Here is a 25,849-nt window from a genome sequence, read left to right as displayed (position 1 = left end):
GTTCATTTAGTACAGCACTGTCTTTATACAACCCAGGTATCTTCTAGTCTTGTTTCTTGTTGTCTTTTCTTTTTTACTCTTGAAAAAGCAAACACATTTACTCAGATGCAGATTCCTTTTCTGAACTGTAAATAATGTGCATACACAGAATATAAAAATCTTTCCAACAGACAAAATAAAGATGAACAGAGGATGAGGTTTCCAGTCAGTAGTAGAGAGGCAAGTACACCAAGGGTGTATAAATTCAAATATTAATAATTAAAAACAAGAACAATTACAACACTCATCACTACACTTTGTTTCAACAGTGAAATTTACAGTGGAACTGGTACCAAGTAAAAGAGATAAAAAAGAAAACCAGACTGGATGGTGAGACGAATAAAAGCAGTCAAAAAAATGTGTTTCACCTTCATTCCTTTGAAAGCAAGCAGGTGTAGAAGAAGTCATGAAGAAGAAAGTGCACCATGACAGATACTATATATCATGAAACTGGCAGATCAGATAATTATACAATGAGTGTGGTATGGCCAGTTCATATAGAGGGCACACACAATGATAGTACAGGTGCCTGTGCTAGTACTGTTAGTAGCTGTAGTAACACATAAGAGCACCAAGTTGCACTTAAAATAACTTTATATAACTTCGGAAAGTAGTTATCTGTCGTAATATTTAGTACTTTATTTAAACAACGTTATTTAATTTAATCCCAGCTCTTCATTCACCAAGTCTGAGGGGTGTTTTGGACTCAGAATGGCTGTTATTTCAAACTCGTGGAGGGCCTCAGCTTGTAAGGTAGACTTACTCTTTTGTCATTTGTGTCGGTGGTCCAACCCACGGGTGTGCAGCAGAGGGAATAAGAGAAGGCATGCATGAATCTGAGAGAGCCACACAGACAGTAAAAATGAATTAAAAAAAGAAAAAGGTGTGAATATACACATCCACCTCTGGTCTGGACTACTCATATGGGTCTAAATAATCCAATGACAGTCACAGTTGAGAGAGAGGAACAAGTTTGAGACGGGCTGTCTTTGGATTCGTTCAGCTCTTGGGGAGCCATCGCAGGAATCTATTCCTCTACAAAACCAGCAAGAGGCAGAAAATTTGTATCACAGCTATGTGTGCGTGTGTGTGCTATGTGTGAGGGTTTTTTTTTTTAAACAGGTGGTAGCCAGGGATTGGTGTATATGAGGCTGGAAACAGTGGACGTGCTCCACAGTGGAACTATCCATATCCACGCCTTCATGTACTTGTTGAGGATGGCAAAGATCTAATTGTTGAGGATCTGGTATTTCCTAATGCGGTCTGCCATCTTCTTCAGGGGCTGTCAAGGGCAACACACAATGATGGGTGTATATCAATCATAAGCATGGAGAATAAGTCAAGATCAAAGTTTTTGGCGTGAATGACAAGCGTTATGTTTGGAGGAAACCAGGCACTGCTCATCACCTGGCCAATACCATCCCTACAGTGAAGCATGGTGGTGGCAGCATCATGCTATGGGGATGTTTTTCAGCGGCAGGAACTGGTAGACTAGTCAGGATTGAGGGAAAGATGAATGCAGCAATGTACAGAGACATCCTGGAAGAAAACCTGCTCCAGAGCGCTCTTGACCTCAGACTGGGTCCACGGTTCATCTTTCAACAGGACAACGACCCTGAGCACACAGCCAAGATATCGAAGGAGTAACTTCAGGACAACTCTGCGAATGCCCTGGAGCCAGAGTCCAGACTTGAATCCCATTGAACATCTCTTGTAGGGATCTGAAAATGGCTGTGTGCCGACACTCCCCATCCAACCTGATGGAGCTTGAGAGGTTCTGTAAAAAGGAATGGGCGAAACTTGCCAAAGATAGGTGTGCCAAACTTGTGGCTTCATATTCCAAAAGACTTGAAGCTGTAATTGCTGCCGAAGGTGCCACAACAAAGTATTGAGAAAGGCTGTGAATACTTATGTACATATATTTTGTTCTTTATTTTTAATAAATTTGCAAACATTTAAAAAAAAATGTCATGTCATTATGGGGTATTGTGTGTAGAATTTTGAGGACAAAAATGAATTGAATCCATTTTGGAATAAGGCTGTAACATAACAAAATGTGGAAAAAGTGAAGCGCTGTGAATACTTTCCATATGCACTGTATATGTTTACCAATTATTTTTTATTTAGGAATTCTTAATGACAGCAAGTAAAGTTTATTTATATCTTTATGAAACACCTTTCACAGACTTGTCACAAAGTGCATCACAATGAAATATCTAATCAACTAAATAACACAAAGATAAAAACACCAAATAAAAAAACAAGGGGAGGAGATATAACTCAAAACATGAAATGCTACCTGTTATATAAATGCCTGTCTGAACTAATGGTTTTCAACTCCGGAGTCCAAATACCTCAAGCTTATTGACAGACTATTCCAGGGATCCCCAACCATTCCAACATAAACAAGCCTCCCTTACACACACACCATTGCAAAGAGCCGCATGATATTTCCAATAAGTCACCTTTTGTAGACGCCTTTGTAGGGTTCAGTGTTACTGTTTGAAGTGAATTAAGTACATGAATGAAGTACATTTTCAGACATATAATAATAATAAGTCAATGGGGGAAAACACACCAAACAGCCGCAGGTTTGCCACTGCTGGACTATTCCAAAGTTGAGGGGCTACAGAGTGGAAAGTTCAAAGTCTGCTTGAATGAGGTTGACATAAAAAGTACTGGCTGAACTTGTGGTGTGGGGGTGAAGAGGGGCCTAGTACCAGTGTTTTAAATAGTTAAAATTGCTCACAAACTGGTCACAAATTCATATCATACCGCATTTCAAAACAAACAGCAGAATTTGCCAAGTCAATGTTACAATCTGTCAGTGGTGGTGGGGCCTATTTGGGGAAAGGGCTGTTTTTTTAGACCCAGTCCGTCCCTGGCAGCATGCATTTGGAGAATAAAATGGGTCCCATCACTGATCCCTGTGGAACACAAAACAACGTTGTCAGACACAAGTTCACCTACTGAGACTGACAAAGTCCCATTGCAGTCCCAGAGACGCCCACCAGGTGATTAACCTGTGTATTTGGATGTGGTGATCAACAGTATCTAATGCAGTGTTAAGGTCCAATAAAACAGAAATTTAATTTCCAGCATTTGTAGCCTTTAAAATATTCCTTCATACCTTTAGAAGAGCTATACAATGGAGTACTGAACCAGACAACCAGTTAAAAACCATTAAAAACAAAGAGGCTGGTTGGACATCTAGTGGACTCGATGAGGGTTTCAGTTGTCCTCACCGGGCTGCAATATCCTGAGTGAACACAAAAGGAGTCCATGATGGGAGGATTTGTAGGTGGACTACTCAAGAGTCAGATGTCCGCCCTCCTTAAAGTATTCACGTTTTTGGATTCACTTTTGGAGAAGATCACTAAATTGGGGATGTTGGGGGAGACAATAGTTGACAGCATTAAACAGGATTCCTCTTACAGGAGATTAGTGAAGCTCGCAAGGCAATTGGAGCTAATTTAACATGCCAATGTTGAGACAGGAATGGATGTGAAGATGTGGAGGGGAGGGGTCGTGTGCGGGGGAGAGTGGGAGAGATGAACTACCCACAGCAAATCTCCTATGTGGAACATTTTAAGGAGACCCATAAATTATACACAGCCATCTCCCACCTCCCGCAATAGAAGGTGGGAAATGTTATCTGGGCTTTTTACTGAGGAAAACAGAAAATGAGAGCTCATAACACTGTTCCTCACTTGCTCCTACAACCACTGTTTGCTTCTTGAACCACTCGAAACATACACTGATTATTTTTTAAAACAACTATAAATCAATTTTTTTGAATTAATCATCCTGGTATTAGCGAACTGCTGTGGTCAGTGTTAATATATTCACACCAGTGGGCAGTGATGACTCTAGCTCTTACTCTTCAATAGCAGAATTAGTACAGACTGCCCATTAGCAGCCAGCTGCTGCTCTTCCAACAGCTTTTAAAATACCACCAATAGTGTTTCTTCTTCAACTGCTTTGGATTGTACATGTCTTACAAAAGCCAAACATTTAGGATGTTAATCAGTTTTTATCACTGTTGAGTTTGAGGAAGTTATGTTGCAGGTCTTTATTGCTGACATGCAGGAGTCGATGTGGGAGGGGGGGGGGTTGTGGGGGGATTTGGTGCTGTGGTAGATCTGAGTGTCGTCGGCATAGCAGTGGAAGTCCAGGTTGAAGTGGTGGAGTATCTGACCGAGATGGAGGATGTAGGTGATGAAGAGGAGGGGGCCGAGTACGGAGCCTTGGGGAACGCCTTGTGTGACTGTGGATGTAGCAGATGTATGATTATGGAGAGTGATGAAATGTGATCTGTTAGTGAGGTACTGGAGCCAGCTGAGTGCAGTACTTTCGATACCGAGGTCTCTAAGTCTGGTGAGCAGGATGTCATGGCTCACGGTATCGAAGGCTGCACTCAGGTCAAGGAGGATAAGGATGTTGAGGGAACAGGAATCAACAGAGGTGAGGAGGTCATTGAGGACTTTGAGTATTGGCGTGGAGACCGAAATGGAGTTGAGTGGCGACAATGCGTTTCAGGGTTTTAGAAAGGAAGGGGAGGTTGGAGATTGGGCGATAGTTATTGAGGGAGGATCGATCGAGACCAGGTGTCTTTAAAAATGGGGGTGACAGCGGCAGTTTTAAAGGCTAAGGGGACAGTTCCGTGGGACAGTGAGGAGCTGAAGAGGTTAGTGAGGTGGGGGCAGAGGACGGGGAGGCAGAACTTCTGCAGGGGAGTGGGTCAAGGGAGCAAGTAGTCGATTTGGAAGAGCTGATCGGTTTGGATATTTCGGGGGGGGTAACCATGTCAAACTGGGAGAGGTGGAAGTGGGGAGGAGAGGGCCCATGGTAGGTGCTGGAGTAGATGCAGGGGGGGCGGATACAGGGGATAATGATTGATTAATTACATTGCTAAACCGGAGGAATGAGTTGCATAGATCTTGGGTAGAGGTAGGAAGGGAGTTGGTGCAGGCCTTTAGGAGGTTGGCCACTGTGGAGAAGATGGTTCTGGGGTTTTGGCAGCGGTCCGTGAAGATGGTGGAGAGGTAGGCAGATTTGGCAGCGATGAGGGCGTCTTTATAGGCAATGATGTGTATTTTGACTGTGAGTGGCGATTTTTTTGTGATTCGTTCAAGTTGGAGGCCAGTTTGTTTCATCTCACGGAGTGCAGGCGTGAACCAGGGTAAGGAGGTGTTGAAGGAGACTGTTTTTGTTTTGAGGGGAGGTAGACAGGGTGGAGTTTAGATGGTTTGTGAGATCATCAGGGGAGATGAGTGACTGACTATGGGGTGCAGCCCTCGGTATCAGCCAGCCGATGCCCAGAGGTTGAGACGGCCAGTGTACGAGGGCAGCGGGGGAAGGTGACAAGGCAGCAGCAGACAGAGAAGTGCCGAACAGACAGCGCTAGCGTCCTCTTGTGTCCATGTCATACCGTAAATATGATGCGAGAGTCGAGATGGGCTCTGTAAACACATGAGCTCAAGTAGGGATTGGAAGATTAACCGATTTCGTATCAATACACGAACACCCACGGGCAAGATGCAAGTACATAGGGCAGCTGTGAATCGATAGCCTGGAACCCAGACCAATTCTCGGAGCTCATTTAAATTTCCTCTGCCAGAATACGATCTGGATCTCATCCATTGGGAAGTGATGTACATCGGCAAACTTGCGGGTCCAATCACAACCGATTATCGGAAAGTGGGCGGGGTTTATACCACGACGCAGACAGAAGTGACTTCTGAAAACAACCAAAGCTGCTGCTAACGAACAAGCATTTGACTTAAAGACACAAACACGGCAACACTGGTTCACAGACATTGTGGAATCCTCTTCACATCATCTCCTCTCTGCTCTACTCTGATGACATTTTTGCATCGCTAAACAGAAGTCACATGATTTGTCTGCGTCCCTTGGCTACGCCTCTTGAAAATCGAAAATGAACCGAGGGGTCCCAGACTAATAACAGTATGAATGCAATTTCGGAAAGAAATCAAGATGCATCGGTTATTAAATGTTTGCATCGGTAAAATCCATTCCACTCCTTCGGAGTATTTTATTCATTTTTTAAGAAATGTGACCGACCCAATAACTTGATATTTTGATACTTTTATTCCTCCCAAATTCGACCTAAGTTAAGTTAATGTGCACCACGGATGTACACTATTGTGTGGATCGCAGGTTGTGCGCAACAAACATGACGGATGCTGAGGAAAGTGCTGACCCCCCGTAAACTGCAAATCGAAAGTTTAGGAACATTACGAGTTTCTCAAGAGAGACTGGAAATTTGATAAGGGGCATTGGGGCGGAATGTAGGTTACACCCTGGACAGATCGGCAGTCAGTCACAGCATGACATTCAGATGATCATGATCACTATGTGATCATGATCATGATCACTATGTGATCATGATCATGAAGTGGATGAGTGAATATTGTCAGTGCAAGGTCATGGCCATGGAGACAACCATTCACACTCATGCATAGGCAGCACCAGCTTATTATGCTTGGAGAAGCCACAGGTCAACAGGTGGGAAATGGGTGATTAAAATAAACTTCTCTAACCCACACAGGATGAAGGTCCTCCTATGCTCTGGCTGTCAATTATATACATTACCAAACTATAAAGTAATCAACATCTGTCAAATTTCTCAGCACCCACACTATAACTGTTGCATTTGGCGAATCTGAAAAATACACAGTATAGATCTACACGTGTGAGTGAGTGTGTGTGTGTGAGTGAGTGAGTGTGTGAGTGAGAGAGAGAGAGCTGGTGCTGTGGGTGTGTTCGGGATTGGGTGTTTTTGTTAACTCATATTTTTGTGGCCAGTGTGGATTGAATCTCATAATGGGTTATTAAAAATCTCTGACCTGCGCATCACTACAGCCTGTGGATGTTTGCATCAGCAAGCCAAGTAACTCACAAATAGCTTCAGTATAATATTTCCATGATCATTTTGAGTAAAGCTCCCCTACTCTCGTATTAGCACTGCAGTGTTAAATGTTTAGAACGAACTGTTAACACGTTTTGGAGTGGAGCCACTGGTTCACCAGGTTTACCCAGATGACGGTGCTAACCACTGTGCCACCCTTGACCCCTAACTTCTTTTCAAAAATGTTAACTCACAACAGGAAGAGAAAACATATAGTAAGTTATTAATTATTGGGAAAATGAATTGTTTTCTAATTAATTGTTTACCTGTTTAATTTCCTGATGAGTGCCAATGTTGAGATGGATAGGGTTAAAGACAAAAAAGCTCAGTGAATAGCAGTGGTTTATGAATGTCTGTGAATGCTGTATCCTGTAAACACTTTGAGTGGTCTATATGACCAGAAAATCACTATATAAATACAGTCCATTGATCTTCATCTAGCTCTATATCTGGGTCAACATGGCTGTTTTGAATGAAGACGTGGAGGATCAACTGATCCACATGACCCAAGAGAGGTCCCCTCTGTACGACATTATAGAGAGAGTGCTATTTTCTCTCATGCAGGAGCAAAACATAAGTGCTTCTTGGCCTTTGGATTCAGTCTTAGCGGTGTGTTTCGGGTACAAGTTTGTTTGCGTGACGCGACCAGATGCTATGACGAGCAGACACAGGTAGGTGGTCTTTGTCGGTGTGAGTTGTTTGACGTCTTGTTGCTGTGTCCCTACCTTAAGACTGAGGATCTAACCTAACTGCTACTTAAGTCTGAGACTGTGTGGCCTGGAATCTCAGTGTCTTTTCGGATTCTTTGCACAACATGTCCATGATGATAAATCCAACATTGAATGACTTTGATGATCATTTTTATCCCGTTTTCCAAGACGTCAAAGGCTACTGTTGTTGTTAGTGGTCTTCTAGCCGTCCATTTTGGAAACACTTTGACCAATCAGACGCTGTGTTTTCAACTGGTCGAAAAAAATTACGGTTTTACACTGAAAACAGGACCTCTCACTCCTCCTACTACTACTGACTCCTCTGTGTCACTGCAGTCAGGAACTGCTTTGCAGAATGGCCTAAGGTGTAAGCTTTCAGGGCACTTGAATCAGCACCTTTTATCTCATGCTCCTCTTATTATGTGTCTGTGTTTGACTATGATTTTAATGTGTTCTTATGTGTTTTTTTTAAATATACGTCTGTTTTTGAATGTGACACACAAGCTGTTTTCCTCCAATTCTATTATGTGTGGGTCAGTTGCTAAACTCCATTCAGAATATTTGACTGCAAAACATCCACCACCAGTGCTGGCAGATAAGTGTGCTAGCAGTTGTAAACTGACATCTGTCTTGTCTAGCAAAACAAACTGGAGGTGGTTATAAAGAGGTCTGATCCAGGCTACCCTCCCCATCTGTAATCTGTGGTCATGTGTGACTGATGTGACAGAGTGTTTAGTGAGAGTCACAAATTTTATCATAATAATAAAAAACAGTAAATATTTAACAAATGTGTCCCTCTGAGTTCCCTGATAGACAGACCTGGGAGGCAACTCTTTGTGTGGCCGACAGAGCTGAGACGTGTCAGCCTACTGTCTATTTCTCTATTGTGTGGCAGCGTTAATGAAGGCAGCAGCCCGTCACTGTGGAATGTGAAGCTGTGGAGCCGCTGTGAATCACTAGTTAACACATTTGCATGTTGTTGAAGGCGCTGAAGTGAGAAGGCCTGTCTCTCCTGAACGTCTATCCTCCCTCCTCAGCACAGCAAGTGTTTAATTAAACTTTTTGTTGTTGTGAGCGCAGCAGGTTGGAGTTAAGCCTTGGGCTCAGGACACAGGGTTGGAGTTGGACTGGGGTTTGGGTTGGGGGTAGGGAATGGGAGTGTGTGTGTGTGAGGGGGGCATTAGTCTAGCTGCCACAGAGGCCTCCGCCAACCAGATATAGCAGGATAAACTCCCTCCACCTCTCTTCCCAAAGGTGGGGGTGGATGCTAAGGGGACTGGGGAGCAAGAATTCATTGAATCGAGACTTACTGTCATACTAGTCCTCGACTGGGCTCAGGATTGGCTCCAAATCCACTTCTTAGTGGGTGAACTTATGAATTTACATCTTTACATCAGAAAAAGCACAGTAAATAGCAGATGTAAATATTATTCAAACAAATGGATATGATTGAATGTGGCTTCGAGTGGTCAATAAGACTTGAAAAGCACTATACAAAAGCATTCCATTTACATATATGCATTTAAAAATATGCATATATATATATATATATATATATATATATATATATATATATATACAAAATCCCAATTGCAAAGTTTCTAATGTGGTGATATATGCTTATCTAATGATGAATTACATTCCTTAAATAATACTTACAGTTTTTGAAAGTATGAATGAATGTTTGTAGGTATGGACTTTTTACTGGCATATCACAAGTTTGACATGGATGAGATTTGTTTTACTTGAAATTGTTGTAACATTTGTTGTTATCAGCAGATTAAAAATAATATTTTTTTAGGGCCCTAATAATGTCCATGTGCACGATGTTGGGTCTCAGCGTCACTGGGACTGATTGAAGCCACTCTGGATTAAAGTGCAAATGTGCACTGAGAAACATGTGAATGTTAAAACATGTAAATATAGAAACAATGGCTGTGAATACTGGTTCGAGTTCTGGTTCCAGGGTGAGATATGCCAGATACAATCAATGGAGCTGCGGTTGATTGAGCCTAATCCAGTATCCATCCCATGTTTTCCTCCCCTCACCCTCTGCTGGGGTGATTACTCTGCTTCACTCCAACCCAGCTTGGTCCCCAGAGAGACGCACTCGCTCTCCAAAAACACACATTCACACACAGGCACTCAGACACTGGGTCCCAGCGGTCCGGCATGGAGGTGCCAGGATCAGCCTGGATGGAGCTCTGCAGTGTGCTGGATGGAGAGCCTGTGGACTGACGCCCTGTTCTGCATTGACTGGAAACCTCAGCAGACTGCTTCACCATGGAGTTTGGAAGAGTTTGGTCCAGATATCAGAGGACAGTGCTGATTACCGTGATGATGTTCAAACTGGGTAAGTCATCAACTTCAGTGGAGAAGTTCACTGCTGCTGTCGACATGTATTCAGCTTACCTCAGATGTTTGCACATCATAGTAGGAACTTTTAGACAGCTTTACTGGGAAAAGCAACAATTAACAATTTCATCCACAATCTTATAGTAATCTCTACCACTACTTGAGATGTAAATGTAGTTTGGTGACCCTTTATTTTTCAAGCCCATACTTTCAGAGGGTCTATAGTGCGCAGCAGGTTAGAAAAGAGTCTACAGCAAACATGCAAGGACACATGTGGAGAACATACATGATTAATACATAAATGAAGAACCCAGTCTTTACTGAAAAGTAAAATGAACATTAATTACAAAGTTCTTTCAATAAAACATCCAAGGAAATTATGGAGCCATAAGATATATTTTATTTATTAGAGCAGCACATGTTGCTATTAATGCAAAGCAAGAAAACTATTTTTAAATAGAGGCGTCAGTATCATTATGTGTGCACAAGTAATTATGACAGCTATATTAATGTTTAAACCAACTATGATTCATAGTGAATCCTAATGATTTCTAGGGTTTTATAAGTAGGTAGGTCATTATTCTAGATGTACAGCACATTTCAAACTTCTTGACCTAATGTCACAGTATCTAAGCAGCTAGTTTCCTCATGGTCCCCTCATGTGTGATGAATCTGCAGCTGGTGCAGCACCATTTGTGGGGTGTGTTTGAGCTGGGGGGTTGGGGCTGCTCGACCCCCAGTGCCTTATGAAACTCTGTTGACCTATTTTTCCCGCGACCTTCATTTATGTTAAGCGTCTGAAGCTCATTTAAAAGGTGGCGGGCCGGCAGCAGGGATTGGCTGGTGGGTGGCATTGTTAAAGGTCACCATGGTAACAAGCTGAGCGTCCGGCTGCACTGCTCCACAGCTTTATTGTCTCATCGTTGAAAGGAGGGGAGAGGGGAATTAAGGAGTGTGGCAAGAGACTCTGAGCACTTGAGGATTTAAAGAAAAAGACAGCAGCTGAAAACAGAAACAGGAAGCACAGTGATGAAGAGTGAGGATGATGAGGAGAGTGACAGGGATTCTGAGATGCAGTGGAAAGGGCCCACAAATACACTTCAAAAAAAACCTTTCATGAAATCTATCTGCAACAACAGTGGTTTTATGAAAGAGGAAAAACAACAGAGGGTTAGAGCTGCCATGTCCAGATGATACACACAGACGAGACAAGTGCATTTCAGACTTCCAGTGGAAAACTGTAACTAATTCAAGGAGATTTTGTTCTAATAGATGTTGAAAACCAGTGACTCAAAGGCTCTGAGGCATGGAGTTGAAAAGGTCTGGAATCAGTAGTGAGGTATTCTATTCTTCTATGAAAACAAGGAGAAAAATCACTGGGAGGATTACTGACCCCATGTTGTATGGGCCAGCCAAATTACAATTCGACTGTAGTGATTGGTTTTACAAATCTGGATTTTGATCATGGCTTTACCTTAAAACACGTGTTTTGTCATGTTTGTGTTAGAAGTGAAGCAGCCTTTGCAGCAGCTCGACAAAGAATACAAAATGTTGTGTGGGTCAGAGGCAGAGGGAGGATTTGCTCTCTTCATTTTGTAAAAAGCAAAGCAGCCGACTGCTGTGGAGTCTTTGGAGCACAGGCCGAGCTGCCAGTCTCTTGTGGTGAGTCAATAAAATTCCTCTGAGCTCAACTTGTGCGTTATCCAGGGGCTTCCCTTTCTCTCTGACTCACAGCGTCGCTGCTTCCTCTGCCCTGCAGTGTGACTCTGCTGACTTTGTTTGGCTGTTGCCGTGACTCTGGGCAAACACTTTGCCCCCAAACTGTCTTTTGCACCTGCAAAGAGTGAATCAAAACCCAATCTCTTTTACAAACTCTGAAAAAGAGAAAGAAAAATCTTTCCATGGATCATTTCCACTTTACAAATGGAACGTACTCTTAACAGCCATTAACTTCTTTCGCATTGCTCAGAAACACACATTTATGCATTAGGTCGTGTTTACTTTGAGGAAAGTTGACTTATTGTGCTTGTCACTTTCAGAAATGGTTCAGAAATGACATGAGAAGGGTTTTTAAATATTGTCCTTACTGTCAACTATTTAAATAACAAGACCAAAACCAATGCGTTAGTCCATCTGTCTATCAAGAATGATCACGTTTTTTTTTTTTCATTTTCAGTCCTTTCCAAGCTTGCAGCAGGGAACTCATGCTCAAACAGGATTAAATGGTGCTTGTTTGAGAGCAGATTCAAACACACATGTTGGGGCAGTAGGAGTGTGTGTGTAGGGTTGAGTCAAAAGTTAGTTGGTGTGTACATGATTAAAATAAAATCACATGCATTGGAAGCACGAGCATCATTGATTTATGTACAGTATTTGCAAACTGTACTTTATTCCACAATCTGAAAACATCTCATTCGTGTCAGTGCATCGTACTGGAGATGAAATTCATGTCTGTCCTACTTTCACTTTAACTACTTTATTATCAATCCCAGTCAGTACAAATATTTTTTATCATGACTCGACGCCAAAAGTGTATCAAACAAATCATCACACCACCACCAGAAGCCTGAACTGTTGACACAAGGCAGGTTCATGGTTCAATGCTGGTGACTCAGATCCTGACTCCCATACCATCTGCAGCCTCAGCAGAAATCCAGATTCATCAGACCAGGCTGAGTTCTTCAGGCTTCAACTGTCACTGCAGCCTCAGGTTTTTGTTCTTGGCTGACAGGAGTGGAACCTAACATGATCGCTGCTGTTGCAGATCATCCACCACTAGGTTGGACATGTTGTATATTCTGAGCTGCTTCTCTGCTAACCACAGTTGTAAAGAGAAGAGTGGCTATCTGAGTGACTGTAGCCTTTTCGGAAACACTCAAACCAAAGATCACGTCACAGTCAAAGTCACTGAGATCACATATTATAACATGCTTGATGTGAACATTAACTGAATCTCCTGACCTGTATCTGGAGTAGTTTATACACTGTACTGCTGCCACGTGTGCGGAGAATGTAATGTGTGAATAGCCAGGAGTACAGGTGTTCCTAATAAAGTGCTCACTGAGTGTAGATGATCAGCTATCAGTGGGAAGGCTGCCTTCCTGCTTCAGATCTATATTATTTATAAGTGGTCTTAAGACTCATGTTAGGGTTTAGGTTTTGGAAAATCCTACAGATACAGTACAGTTTCATTGAAAATCTGACTTCTCGTCAGAAGGAGTAGTAATGTGTCTAATTAAACTAAACCCCCCTTCACGAGACATGCTGAGGTCTCTGGACAACATCGCTGGTTTGATCAGTCAGCTCTGCTCAGTTTCATTGTTGACTTGAGATGCTGGTACCAGTCACTGCCAGGGATCCGCCATGATCTATGAAGTGCTCTGAGTGGGGGGTGGGGGGTGGGCTGTGTGGAGGAGGAGCTGTTATCAGTTCCCTGGAATGTGTGAGGGGTTGATTGGGTTTGGATGGAGGGATGAAGAGAGAGGAGACCCTCGCTGTCCCTGTCAACCTGCAGGACTCATGAGATTACGGTTAGTGGCAGTTTAAGTGCATGAGCTCAGTTTTACAGGTCAGGCCTGTGGAGGATCTAGGTTATCTTTGACAAGGAAGACGGGGGAGGGACAGTGACGAAAAGATGAACACAAGTGTGAAAATAATTTCAGTATAAGTGAGGGCCAACAGAGGGAGGTAAGTGAAAGAGCGATGCATGTGAAGATGACGCAAGGCAGAGGAAATTACATCTCTGAAAAATACATCACACCTTGGGTTAAGATAAAGAGGAAGAAACATGCAAAACACACCTTGTTCCAACACTGACAGGTGCTCGTTCAGTCATGTAATAATTTTACTTGCAACACCATCTGCCGTGAGCCTAAGTCCAGGGGAAAGAGGGGCTTCATCACCCAGTTGGTTTCTAAGCACCTATAAAGTCTTAGAGTCATAGGCAGCCCACTGCTGTACATAAGCTCTAAAACAAATCTCAGAGGGGAAGAACAGTTCACCGTGTTAGACATTCAGTTCCCTTACAACTCATAGTAGGCTAAATTTTATGTCAGACTTTTGTTAAAATGTTTAAGTATGTGCCATAATATTTATTCTTGGGTACATAACAGAATGTAAGTTGTCAGCTTGTTTGTATTTTGTTAAATGAGTTTCTGTTTCTGTTAATGTTGTTAATGACGTAGCAAAATCAACGCCCCCTGATTTGTTGAATAGGAGTGAACCAAACAGTAAAACTGTGAATGATCAAACTAAAACAATGGTCTACAAAGCTAAACAGCTTCTTGGGGCTGAGGGGAACTGAGAACATTGGTCAAATTTCTCAAAAGTATGTCTTGCTCAAACTAAACCATCATGTTATAGATGGGAGTCAAGGTGCTACTTTCATATGTTTTAGGGGCTAATTTGTATTTAATTTGTGGCAATGGCGAGCAATCGCTCTATTTCCAAGTCTTGGGCTTGAAAAAAATTAATTTTTATAGACAAATGTTGCCTGTTGCACCTTTAACAGCAGTTCATGCTCCCTTTCCAGGTCTTCTATGCACAGTGGCAGCAGACAAGTGTCTCCCATCTCCATGCAACAATGGTGCCACATGTCTTGACCACCTGCATGACTATGTGTGCCTGTGCCCCAAAGGACCAGTGTGGTACATGGGCAAAAACTGCGATGAGCTCTATGATGCCTGTATCATGGCACCTTGTAACAACTGTACCAGCAGGCCAGGGACTGGTGAGTTCACCTGCCACTGTCCGGACGGCTTCACAGGGCTCAACTGCACTGAGGATGTAGATGAATGTCACAGCAAGCCCTGCAATGGCACCAAGTCCTACTGTATCAATGGGATCAAAGGATATTCTTGCCACTGTCCCCCTGGATTCGGAGGCAAGGACTGCCAGATTAATGTGACCACTTGCTCAGAGGGAACATGCCAGAATGGTGGCACCTGTGTGGACATCCCTGACACCGGGCACCAGTGCCAGTGTGCTGCTGGGTACCAGGGGACAAACTGTGAGGAGAACACAGATGAATGCCTGTCCGAGCCATGTCAGAACGGAGCCATTTGTAAAGACGGGGTTAATGCCTACCAGTGTTTCTGTGTGCCTGGATTTCAAGGGTACCACTGTGATTTGGACATCAATGAGTGTGCCTCCCTGCCCTGTCAAAACAACAGCACATGTCTGGATGAAGTAGATCATTACACATGTACCTGTGGTCCTGGCTTCAAAGGTAAGACACTGTATGTCAGAGTATGTCAGGGTTATGACAGACTGGCTTTTTTGAACTAAGACACATGTTAATTCATCCAACGGTCTTGAAATTTAACACATCTGACCATTTTCTGTTTCAAAAAAAGGCATTACTCCCAGTGAAAAAGCAACCGAGTCAGCAATCAAAATATTAATTCTGACTGACTAATTATCGTCATTTGATAACATACTCCTAAATAAATGGGTATTAAGTAAGATTCAGTAAGGCTGTGATGGAAAAGGTTGTGCAGTAAAGTTGACTTTCATTTCCAGGTTTTACATTTGTCTTTTTATTAATAAATCAAGGTGTGAGTTTGGTTTGGTTGGGATCCCGCACAGTTGTCATACTGTAAGAAATTCAGTTACAATTAGAAAATAAATGACAAAGCACAGTATTTATTAAAAAACTTCCTATCCTGTCTAACCCTATTCTTGTGACATCTCAGATTAATCCTGTGACTTCTTCCAATTGACATTGAATGAACTCTATGGTTGTCATACACTGATATTGAAAAAATCCAGATCTTAAAATGTTTACTGTGGATGTAAAAGCAAAAACACAGATTTAGAACAATCCACTAGTATTTGTGGTATTCGTTTTTTTTTAGTAGGAATTGATTATTATGGACAGAGCATTTTATGAACACTATATTGTCTTTTGTGAGACCATTCTTGGCTTTACAATAAATTAAAACCCTAACCCTAACCCTAACCATAGAGGGATCCAATACCAGGTTTTGACTGGTGCTAATGTTGGCCATGTAGGTACTTGAAGGCATCAGGATACATAAAAATCCTGAAAGGAATCACTGCTCAGTTTTGCTCCTGTAAGGATCCTCTGCAGGGGGCTTGTGAGCGAGTTAAAGTCACAAAGGGAGCGACATGAGGCACATAAAATATACTGCTTTAGGTGACAGGTACAAGTTATTTGCTGTAGAATGGCCCACTCACCAATATGTCTTATATATACCAAACAGTTGCAGAAGCAGCAGCAGTGATGCACAATTGGTGACATCATTCAGTGACTTTAAATGTGATCGTTTTCAGGTACATGTTTTTTGTTTTGTTTTTAAATAATTTTTATAAGAGCGTACACTGCAGCTAGTGCAGACATCGCTTTATTTTTACTGATGTAAACAGAGAGTAACATGGGTGAACTTTTATACCACTTCTCTTGTCGACATGAAAAGAAATTACATGGCTCAGAGTTGCTGTTGCCCGTCTACAGCTGAGCTCTTGGCTGCTAGAGTTATATTGTGTTTTATCTGTAGGTGTGCTAAGATAATTAGATGTGTTGCCAATCTCATTCCTTGGCCCACTGCCATTTCGCCTCTGTTCCCATCAGGGATTAACTGCGAGGTGGAGATTGATGAGTGTGAGGTGCACCCCTGCCAGAATGGCGCCACCTGCCGGGACTACATTGCCACATACAGGTGTGAGTGTATGGCCGGATTCCAGGGCCAAGACTGCGAGGTCAATATTGATGAGTGTCTCAACACACCCTGTCTGAATGAGGGCAAGTGCATAGACGGGGTCAACAGGTAGGATTACACACATGCATATTTCAACTGTGAGACATACCCACACATACAACTTCAGCAGAGTTAGAATGAGTGGCTTATGAAGGACAAGGGAATAAAGTGTTACAAACACTGACACAAGTAGTGTATGGACTGTAGTACATCTGACGTACACTGCCGGTGGTCTGACAAACAGTCCATGGTAATTTGAGATTTAGAAGTAACAACCCTAACGTGATATAAACTACCTGACAAGGACAGGAACTATAAAACTTTAAAACAAATTTAAAGGTGCAAATGGCAGTTTCCATCCTAGAATTAAATCAATTGGTTTACATTCATTTCTATTGACAGTTGAAAAAAGCTTGTAGGAATATTATCCTGTTCTTTGCATTATTCTAGTTATATATCCTTTTTTTGGTATCCATTGCCATGTTTTATACCTTTACAGGTTTATTATAAAGGTTAGTTCTGTGTTCTGTGGAGGATTTTACTCCACATTCATGAGAAAATGTATTGAACAAAAGCAACCTTTCTTCAGTATGAAGGTTTAGTCATTAAGTGTGTTGGGTGAGCTGATAATGTTGCCCGGTTCTTTGTGCAATTTAAGGATTACATTTGATATTAGTTTGTTTCTGAGATGTATTTATTTGTTTCTTTTATAAAGGTATTTTTCATAAACCACACACACCACCATCCCAAATGACACAAAATAAAACATAGTGGCCTATCACAGTGTAATATTATAAGGACTTAATGAAAAATATTGTAGGTTTTGAAGTGGAAATTGATTCTGATTCTATATCTGTGACAGAAATAATGGTGTGCGTTGATCAGACACAAGTCACCAGCAGGATTGACATTATTGCATTTAACTGATGATTTAATGAACCATGACAAGTTGAACAGGCTGAAATAATTATGTAACGGGGTTGATTGTGTGGCGATCTACAATGAGAAACAAAAACCATAAGAGATGGCTGCACCTGTGAACAGCTATATTTTACATCAATATAAAATGACATTTCAATCATAAGAATAAATCCATTAGTAGGATATAATGACGAAATATAAAATACAATTAAAATGGCAATGAGAGCTCTTCCTCGACTGCTCTCAGTTGCTCAGTGTTTTTTGATTTTATTGCAGCCGATCTCTGAGTTAGGTCGGGAGAGACTTTGATCAAGTCCAGGGTCGGTATCTTTCCTCTTTAAATATTTGTCTATCTTTGTTCGCGTTGTCACCTGTTGTAATGGTCAAACTGCTTCTCTAATTCTATTGATTGATACCAAATCTAACTTTAATTAAACTACTAATCGCACTACCGCCTCCCGCAGGCATTAAGGAGAATTTCACTCGACGTTGACTGCCAACCAATAGTGCGACCATGGACGCTCAACGAGAGCTGTATGAAATCAATCATTTGCCATTGGACCATTTGGACGATCTCTCACGGCACACTAGTGCACAGTGGTTGAAAAACAATGAGTTCATCTCTGCCTTTCTTTCACTCTGCTTGTGTTTATAATTCCTTCTCATGTTGAGCCTGGTCAGGCAGCAGCATGTTGTGTCAGCCCCAGGCTGCATGGCAGACATTAAAGTTGACCAGGGATGAGTCATTGTGATGAGTCATGAGAGAACTGGAGGTGCTGAGAATACCTGGTACAGTCGTAGAACTGGTCGGAACAGCAGGCTGTGGGGAAGAAGGTAGGATGAAAGATGTCATATTTTGCACACGCTCAGGGACAAAACACTCGAAGTTGACATCCTGGTTTGATAAGTAAGCTTATGGTGGCTAATGTTAGCTAAGTTGAGTTAGTTGCTGTTGTGTAACTGATATTTTATCATGGGTCTTCTCTCATTATGATGAGTGACATTAACATAAAGCTTCCAGAACAACTTATTCTGCTACATTTTTGATGAAAGCATGAAACAAAAATTTCTCCAAAACATGCTCACCCCAAAATTATTTTGTAAAACACATTTAACCCTTAGTGACATAGAGTTGCAAAGAGTAAATGTATCGATTAGCCAACAACTACAGCAGTTTCAAAAAACTACTCAGACCTATCATCTTTTGTTCAATTTGTAGTTTTGTAGATCTAATTTTAAATAGATAAAATTACCATCTGTACATAAGTCTACACCTAATCCATGCTGTAAAGTGAAAATATGATAATTTGATATTTTTTTCAAGCAAATATAATCAACATTACTGGTTTGATTCTAAAACGTGAGGATTTAATGCTATTCTTTGTTGTACATGAGAAAACTGAATATAATAAATGGGGCACCGATTGTAAAGTTAAAGATTTTAAATAGAATGTGATTTAAAATGTTGAATTGCAAAGTGGTTTTAAATCTAAGTGTTAAATTTAGCTCAGTATTTGTTTTATACCTGTCTGAACCTACTCAGTTACATTGGACAACTCTCCTTCGTGCTGTTCCCCAAGGTTCGGTCCTTGGCCTAATCCTATTTTCCTTGTATTTGCTGCCTCCTGGGTGATTAATAAGTAATTCTAATGGAATATCCTACCACTTCTATGCAGATGACATTCGGGTATTTGTTTGGTTCAAGCCTCAGAATTTTTCCAACGTTCTGGTCTGATAAACAGCTTAAATTTTATTCAAGCCTGGATGGCTGATATTTGTCTTCAACTAAATACAGACAAAACTGATGGGTGATTGAAAGTCTTGGCCCAGTTTCCTCTGCAGTTAAATCCTCCCTCCGAGTTATTGTTGCATTTACAGTATAAGCCAAGCTGTGAGTTTTGAACAACATATTAATACAGTGGTTCGTTCCTGTTTTTTTTCACCTCAGAAATATTGCCCAAATCAGACAAATTATTCCCATCCGTGCAAGATGATTATTCACACATTTATTTATTCCCATCTTGACGATGCCAATTCCCTCTTCACCTGTTTCCCCAAATCATCAACCATTTACAACCGGTCCAAAATGGTGCATCAGACTTCTTACTAAATCCTCTAAAATGTCCCATATCACCCCAATGCTCAGGTCTTTACACTGGCTTCCTGTAACCTCATTTAAGATTATTGTGAATACATTTAAAGCTTTATATGATCTATCTCACTCATGTTCTGCATCCCTATCAGACCAGATGGACTCTTAGGTCCTCAGTTCAGGGAATGTTGGTTGTTCCTTGCTGCAAGCTAATGACTTAAGGAGACATTAAGGCCATTGAGACTATTGCTCCATCTCTTTGGAATGATGTTCCCTCAACCTATGTTCTGCAGATTCTGTGGACATTTAATGATGATTGTGATGATGACAGGGATTATTCTTATTATAAAACAGGCTTATTTGCATCTCTTCTTTTTCCTAAGCTATGAATGTGACTGTGAGTGGACGGGCTTTGTCGGCAACCACTGTGAAGACGATATTCTTGAATGTGCTTCTGACCCCTGCAAACATGGAGCCACCTGTCTGGAGGGAATCAACCAGTACAAATGCCTTTGCTGGCCAGGTACACTGTGGCTCAACACTGGGCCTGATACGAACCAACTCAACCAAAAGCAGTCACACATTAACCCTAACCCACCATCATAACTTTTTATATGACCACTACACCTGACATGATCATGATGTTACCAACCCCTTGATCAGTCACTGTGGATCAAGGGTTTTTCTTGATCACTAGAGTGAAATGCATGTTCAAATGTTTGAACAATACAAGCTTGAACACAAAAAGAGCATCCTCTGGTGGCTGGAGGGTTCCCACATATAAATCAAACTTAACAAAAGAGTTAATCTGAGCCTCGAGTTTAGATGACAAGAGGCGACTTAAGAACGTCTGTCATGTATTGTACAGCTATATAAAGGTAACAGTGTGGCAATCTTTAAATCCACCTGGGTTGTGATGAATTATGAAATTTGATGCATGAGCACATTTCACCAAAGATAGATGCAGACATCTGCAGCCTTCCTGTCAGTTTTGATGCCATATGTTGTGCTATGAGGTGTACATGTCCTGAAAGTACCTTAAAGGATTTTTCTTACATATAACAGCACATACGTATTATATGTATTTTATGCAGTTGCACATTGACAGAAGTGAGACATTTATTGAGACACTGAAGTGGTTTTCCAGTATGTGTATGTTTGATATACAATGCGTGTTTATGAACAAATGTTAGCTCTAGCTAGATAAGAATATCCTCCTAACCCTATCCTCCAGGTTATGAGGGAGAGAACTGCCAGGTGGATATAGACGAGTGTGAGCAGCTTCCCTGTGAGAATAGTGGCAAATGTTTCCAGCGTTCAGATGCCCAGAACTACGGGATGCTGCCTGAACTCGGCACGACGCCCCTCACATATGAAGGGGCAGCTGGCTTCATCTGCCACTGTCTGCCTGGTTTCACTGGTAAGCCAGCTCACAGCAGCAACCTTTTAGTTTCTCGATATGTTGCCTCATTAAATCGTCATGTAGAGATGAGCACACAGATATGAATCTGATCAGTTTCCTTCTCTCGCAGGAGACAACTGCTCGGTCAACGTGGACGAGTGTGAGTCTGCTCCTTGTCAGCATGGAGGACACTGCCTGGATCTGGTCAACTCTTATCAATGTGCGTGTCCAGACGGCTTCACAGGTAGGAGGGACCATTTATCTGCTCTTCTACTCTTTATGTCCTAACAAAACATCTTAGCTGAGCAGCTCTTCCTCCACCTGCAGCCCTGTCACCATCAGTATTCATCCTTTCTACCACTGATTGTAAATGTTAAACAAGTCCCCCAACCGATTGACTATATACCTTCTGATACAAGATAAGATAAGATCGAACTTTATTCATCCCCTGCAGGGGAAATGTACTGATTACAGGAGCAGGGTATCACAAGAGTAGCAAAACATACATTAAGAAATACAGGAAAAAACTATTTAAAAAAAAGGCTATATGCATATATACAGAGTACAAGTTTTGCCTTGTGAAAGAATGCTAAAGTTTGCAGTGGATTGAAGCAAAAAGAAAAAAAACGGATGTAGTTTCCTCAGGTGTGGGGAGGAGGGGGCTGCTGGTGTCAGAGATGCACTGGAGGAGGGGCTTGGAGGAGGTTTACACCTTCAGGTCTGGGCTCTGGTGGTTGGGGAGGGGGGGGCAGAATCCAATCTACTGAAGAACAGATTCAAGTCGTTTGCCTGTGCCGGTCTCCAGATTCAGGGCCCCTCACACTGTTCTTGCTGTGTTCAAATATTGTTTTCAGGCCACGCCAGACCTCTCTGTCATTGTTCCCCTGTAGACGCTCCTCAAGCTTCCTCTAGTAGCTGTCCTTTCCCCTCCTTATCTCCCATCTCAGCTCCCTCTGGACCCTCCTGAGCTCTTCTTTGTCCCCAGATCTAAAAACTCTATTCTTCTCGGTCAATAAGGTCTTTAGTTCGGGGGTCACCCAGGGTTTGTTGTTGGGGAAACAGTACTTTCTTGTTCGGCAGAGTGTTTTCCACATGAATTAATCTAGTCCATGATGCAAATGGTTAGACTGTCAATATCCTCCCCATGTGGACCGCACATCTCCGTCTCTTAGGGGCATACTGGTCTCCTCAGACCATCTCCTCACATACCTTTTAGCTGGGTTTTGTTTATTCACCATGGGTATGTAGGCACAGAGCACATGAACCAGGTTGTGATCAGAACGGCCCAAGGGGGGAGGGTCCAAGAGCTGTATGCATCCTTTGTGTTTGCATACAGCATGTCCAAGGTTCTATTGTCTCTGGTGTGGCATATCACATATTGCGTGAATTTCGGGATAGTGGAGGACAGAGAAGCATGACGGAAGTCAGTAGAGATTTGGGAGAGGGACTGTGGGTGCTATGTCTGCAGCTGTGACATTACAGTGTGAGGAGCTCAGCGGCGGCAGCAGCATCAGCTGGCGGTGGAATGTAGCGACATCGCGGTGGCCACTGCAGTCTTTATTTATCAATGGGAACTACTGCAGTCATGTACACAACCAATGCATTGCACACAACTTGAAAATGACAAGATTTTTACTAAAAAAAGGATTTAAAAGAAATTGCGACTGAGGTACAGACGGTTGTTGATCCCAGCTTTCCTCAGTCTGCATGACGATGTGCACTTGGGCAAGACATTTAATCCTAAATTGCCTCTGACAGCTGTTCAGGTACATTCTTACTGTATAAATGTGAAAGGGTATGGTAAATAGCAGCGCTGAATGAATGTGTGTGAATGGTTGAATGTGACTTTTACAGTAAAAACCTTTGAGTGGTCAGTAATACTACAACAGAGCTATATAAATACTGTCCATTTACCATGTATTTGCTGAAATTGCATTGGGGACCACAAATAAACCAGAGTATATGAAATACTGAGAAATGTAAAAACTTTGGGTTTGTTATGAAACTTTATAGGAGGTCAGGGGACGTCACCTAGCGGTTCTTCAATATGGCCCAGGACACATTTTAGCTCACACTGCTAAAACAATGTGTCCTCAATGTGTCTTGTCTGCGCTCACACCTGAACTTAGAGTTGAATACTGGTGATCGTATTACATAAATTATTGACACCAGGTCTTTATGGGGTCCTATTCATTATGAATAGCCCTCTACTGCTGTTTCAGCATTTGTAGTTTGTAAGTGTGAATTGTCCAAAAGACACGGCTATTGATTCATTAAAACTTAGTAAAAATTAGCAATTAGCTGGTGAACATATGACTACTCTAGACTAAACTTTTGAAAAGTGTTTGTTGATGAGGCTGAGTTGATAGTGTTGCTTTATTGACTCTCTATTGAATAGTTTGACCTTTTTATTGATTTGTACTTACGGCAATCTAAATATGCACAACAGGAAATGACTTGACAAAATGGAACCAGGTGGCTGGTAAACTGTTTAACAGCAATGAGAATTTTACCAATGTTTTGCTTTTACCCAATGATTTGCTGCTTTTCTCCATTTTATTCTATTTTATCTTAAACAGACTGACAGGAATGTTGGTCAGACACCATAGGATAGGTGTAAAAATGTGTTACGGTGTGGTTAAGCAGGACCCAAATTTCAGGTACGGGGAACAGGGATTTAATAAAAAGGAAACAAAAACAGAATGCCAGTCTTTCAAGGCAAAAAACTAAAACAACAAACAAAACAAAATCCAAAACTACAACACAGTTACGTGGACATAAAGCACTAAGGTGAAACTTGGCAAGGCCTGGCTACAGAGAGATACACAAAGAAACACAGGGCTACACAGACGAACCAACAAGAACAAAGGGAGGCACAAAGACTATATAGACTCAAGAGGGAACAGGTAACGACACACAGGTGAGACACATTGGGAACAGGTGCAAACGATCACAGGGAATCACAAGAGACGTAAAGTAACAGAAAACCAGACACAGGTGCACAGGAAATGAATTACAGAATAAAACACCAGAGTGTTAGTAACCAAGTAACCAGAAGAGCATTTGATAAATAAATTAAATTTCATGCTTCAAACTGCAGAATGTAAGAAACAGCTTTTCCTCCTTGAATTTTGCACAAGGCAAATCTGTTTCATGTTCACAGAAAAAAGTTACTGTTACCTTTTATCTAATTGCGCTGGTGTTAATATAAAGATTTGAACTGAATTTCCTCAAGAGGAGCCAGTGTAGAGAGATAACCTGCAGGCCAGGGCCCAGATACCACTTGGCCAAACAATAAAAGGGTTAATCTTCATCCTGCTGATGATTCCTCATGGCCTGCTGAGGTATTTATTCCTCATTAGAGGGGATTTGTCTCTGCATCACTCAAAACAGGAGGAACCGCACCAAACACTGACATTGAAGTGCAGGATTTGGACTTAGAAGTGAGGAATTCAACCAATAGCTTTTGTCAACTTACTGGGAGAAAACAGTATTATGGCCATGCGGTGTTTAGCCCACAACAGAGCATAGGGTGGGTGGGGATGATGGGGCATATGGTATGGAGGAGCACAGTGGAAAAAACAAAGCCAATAAAAGTGCCATATGTCAGGCGTCCATCTTGGGTATTAAACAGGGGTCTCCTAGGAAATTTGTCCATGGGACGGGAGATTACAGCAAAGCTACTTAGGAGAGTAATTAAAGCCAAATGAAAAAAACACAAAGATAATACAAAAAACTGCCAGTAACACAAGGCCTTTTTCCCCTTGTATGCTACATTATGAACATACGTTTATCTGCAACAGCAAGCATAGGGTTAGGGTTAACCCTAACCCTGACACGGAAAATTATGATCCAAATAACTTTGTTTGGCACATGTACAACAGGTTGACCTCCCACATTTACGAGGTGGTCGTCACTGCTTGTTAATCCACTGGAGGCGACCCCCTCCTGTGCCCTCTTCATTGCATCAAGGCCCATGTCTAGTGTTATGTTGGTAGGAGCTGATGCAGGACATTCTGGATTAGCAATGTCTGGGTTAGTGTTGTAGTAATTAGTTCAGTCATATTTACAAATCTGTGAATGAACAGCGCATTCCACGTAGGTTTGCTGATCACCTCATAAGTAACGGGTATATGCGTCTATTGATCGTAGCTGCTGATTCAGTCACTTATAGATGACATGACAAAAAATATCTGCATTATTTTTAAGTGTAATTCCATGTTTAACTCTTTTTTTATGCCAAAGTACTGTCACTGTAACTGCTAATACATTTGCTGGTTCTATCAGAATTATACCCTTAAAAATGTTTTTTCAAAGCCTCATATTAAACGTAACATAATTAATACGTAAACGTACGCTGTGAGGGACTATTGTATGTACTGCCAATATGGAAGATGATGTCTGACATTAATCTCTCATCATCTCTCCCTTTGTGTTACATTGCACATTGTTGTATATAGTATTTGTTCTAAGTGTTTGTAATTGTTATGGCATAATATTTCTGTTTATGTTATTTACCTTAGATTCTAGTTCTTTTCTTCTTTATTTCATTATTACATTTTCCCCTTGTGCTGCTGTGTCAATTTTGACACATTTTGACATGTATCAAAATTACAGTTACAGTGATTTGAGTAAGATCAGATTGAGAGCATGAAAGAATTTCATAATTTGTCAATTATT

The 25,849-nt window shown here is 41.6% G+C and overlaps 1 protein-coding gene across 1 annotated transcript in view; it reads left to right on the top strand.

Annotated features, from left to right (window-relative positions):
- Nucleotides 1-9,776: 9,776 nt before the first annotated feature.
- LOC118314467 (protein crumbs homolog 1-like) overlaps nt 9,777-25,849 on the top strand; it is a 29,478-nt gene continuing 13,405 nt past the window's right edge. The window contains exons 1-6 of the mRNA XM_035640947.2: nt 9,777-10,033; nt 14,567-15,262; nt 16,628-16,823; nt 20,151-20,290; nt 21,002-21,187; nt 21,300-21,413. Coding sequence (XP_035496840.1) covers nt 9,964-10,033; nt 14,567-15,262; nt 16,628-16,823; nt 20,151-20,290; nt 21,002-21,187; nt 21,300-21,413 — 1,402 coding nt within the window. The 5' untranslated portion in view covers nt 9,777-9,963. The remainder of the gene's footprint in view (nt 10,034-14,566; nt 15,263-16,627; nt 16,824-20,150; nt 20,291-21,001; nt 21,188-21,299; nt 21,414-25,849) is intronic.

Source organism: Scophthalmus maximus, chromosome 3, assembly GCF_022379125.1.
Source record: "Scophthalmus maximus strain ysfricsl-2021 chromosome 3, ASM2237912v1, whole genome shotgun sequence".
NCBI classification, from domain to species: Eukaryota; Metazoa; Chordata; class Actinopteri; order Pleuronectiformes; family Scophthalmidae; genus Scophthalmus; species Scophthalmus maximus.
This window is presented reverse-complemented; position numbering and strand designations above follow the sequence as displayed.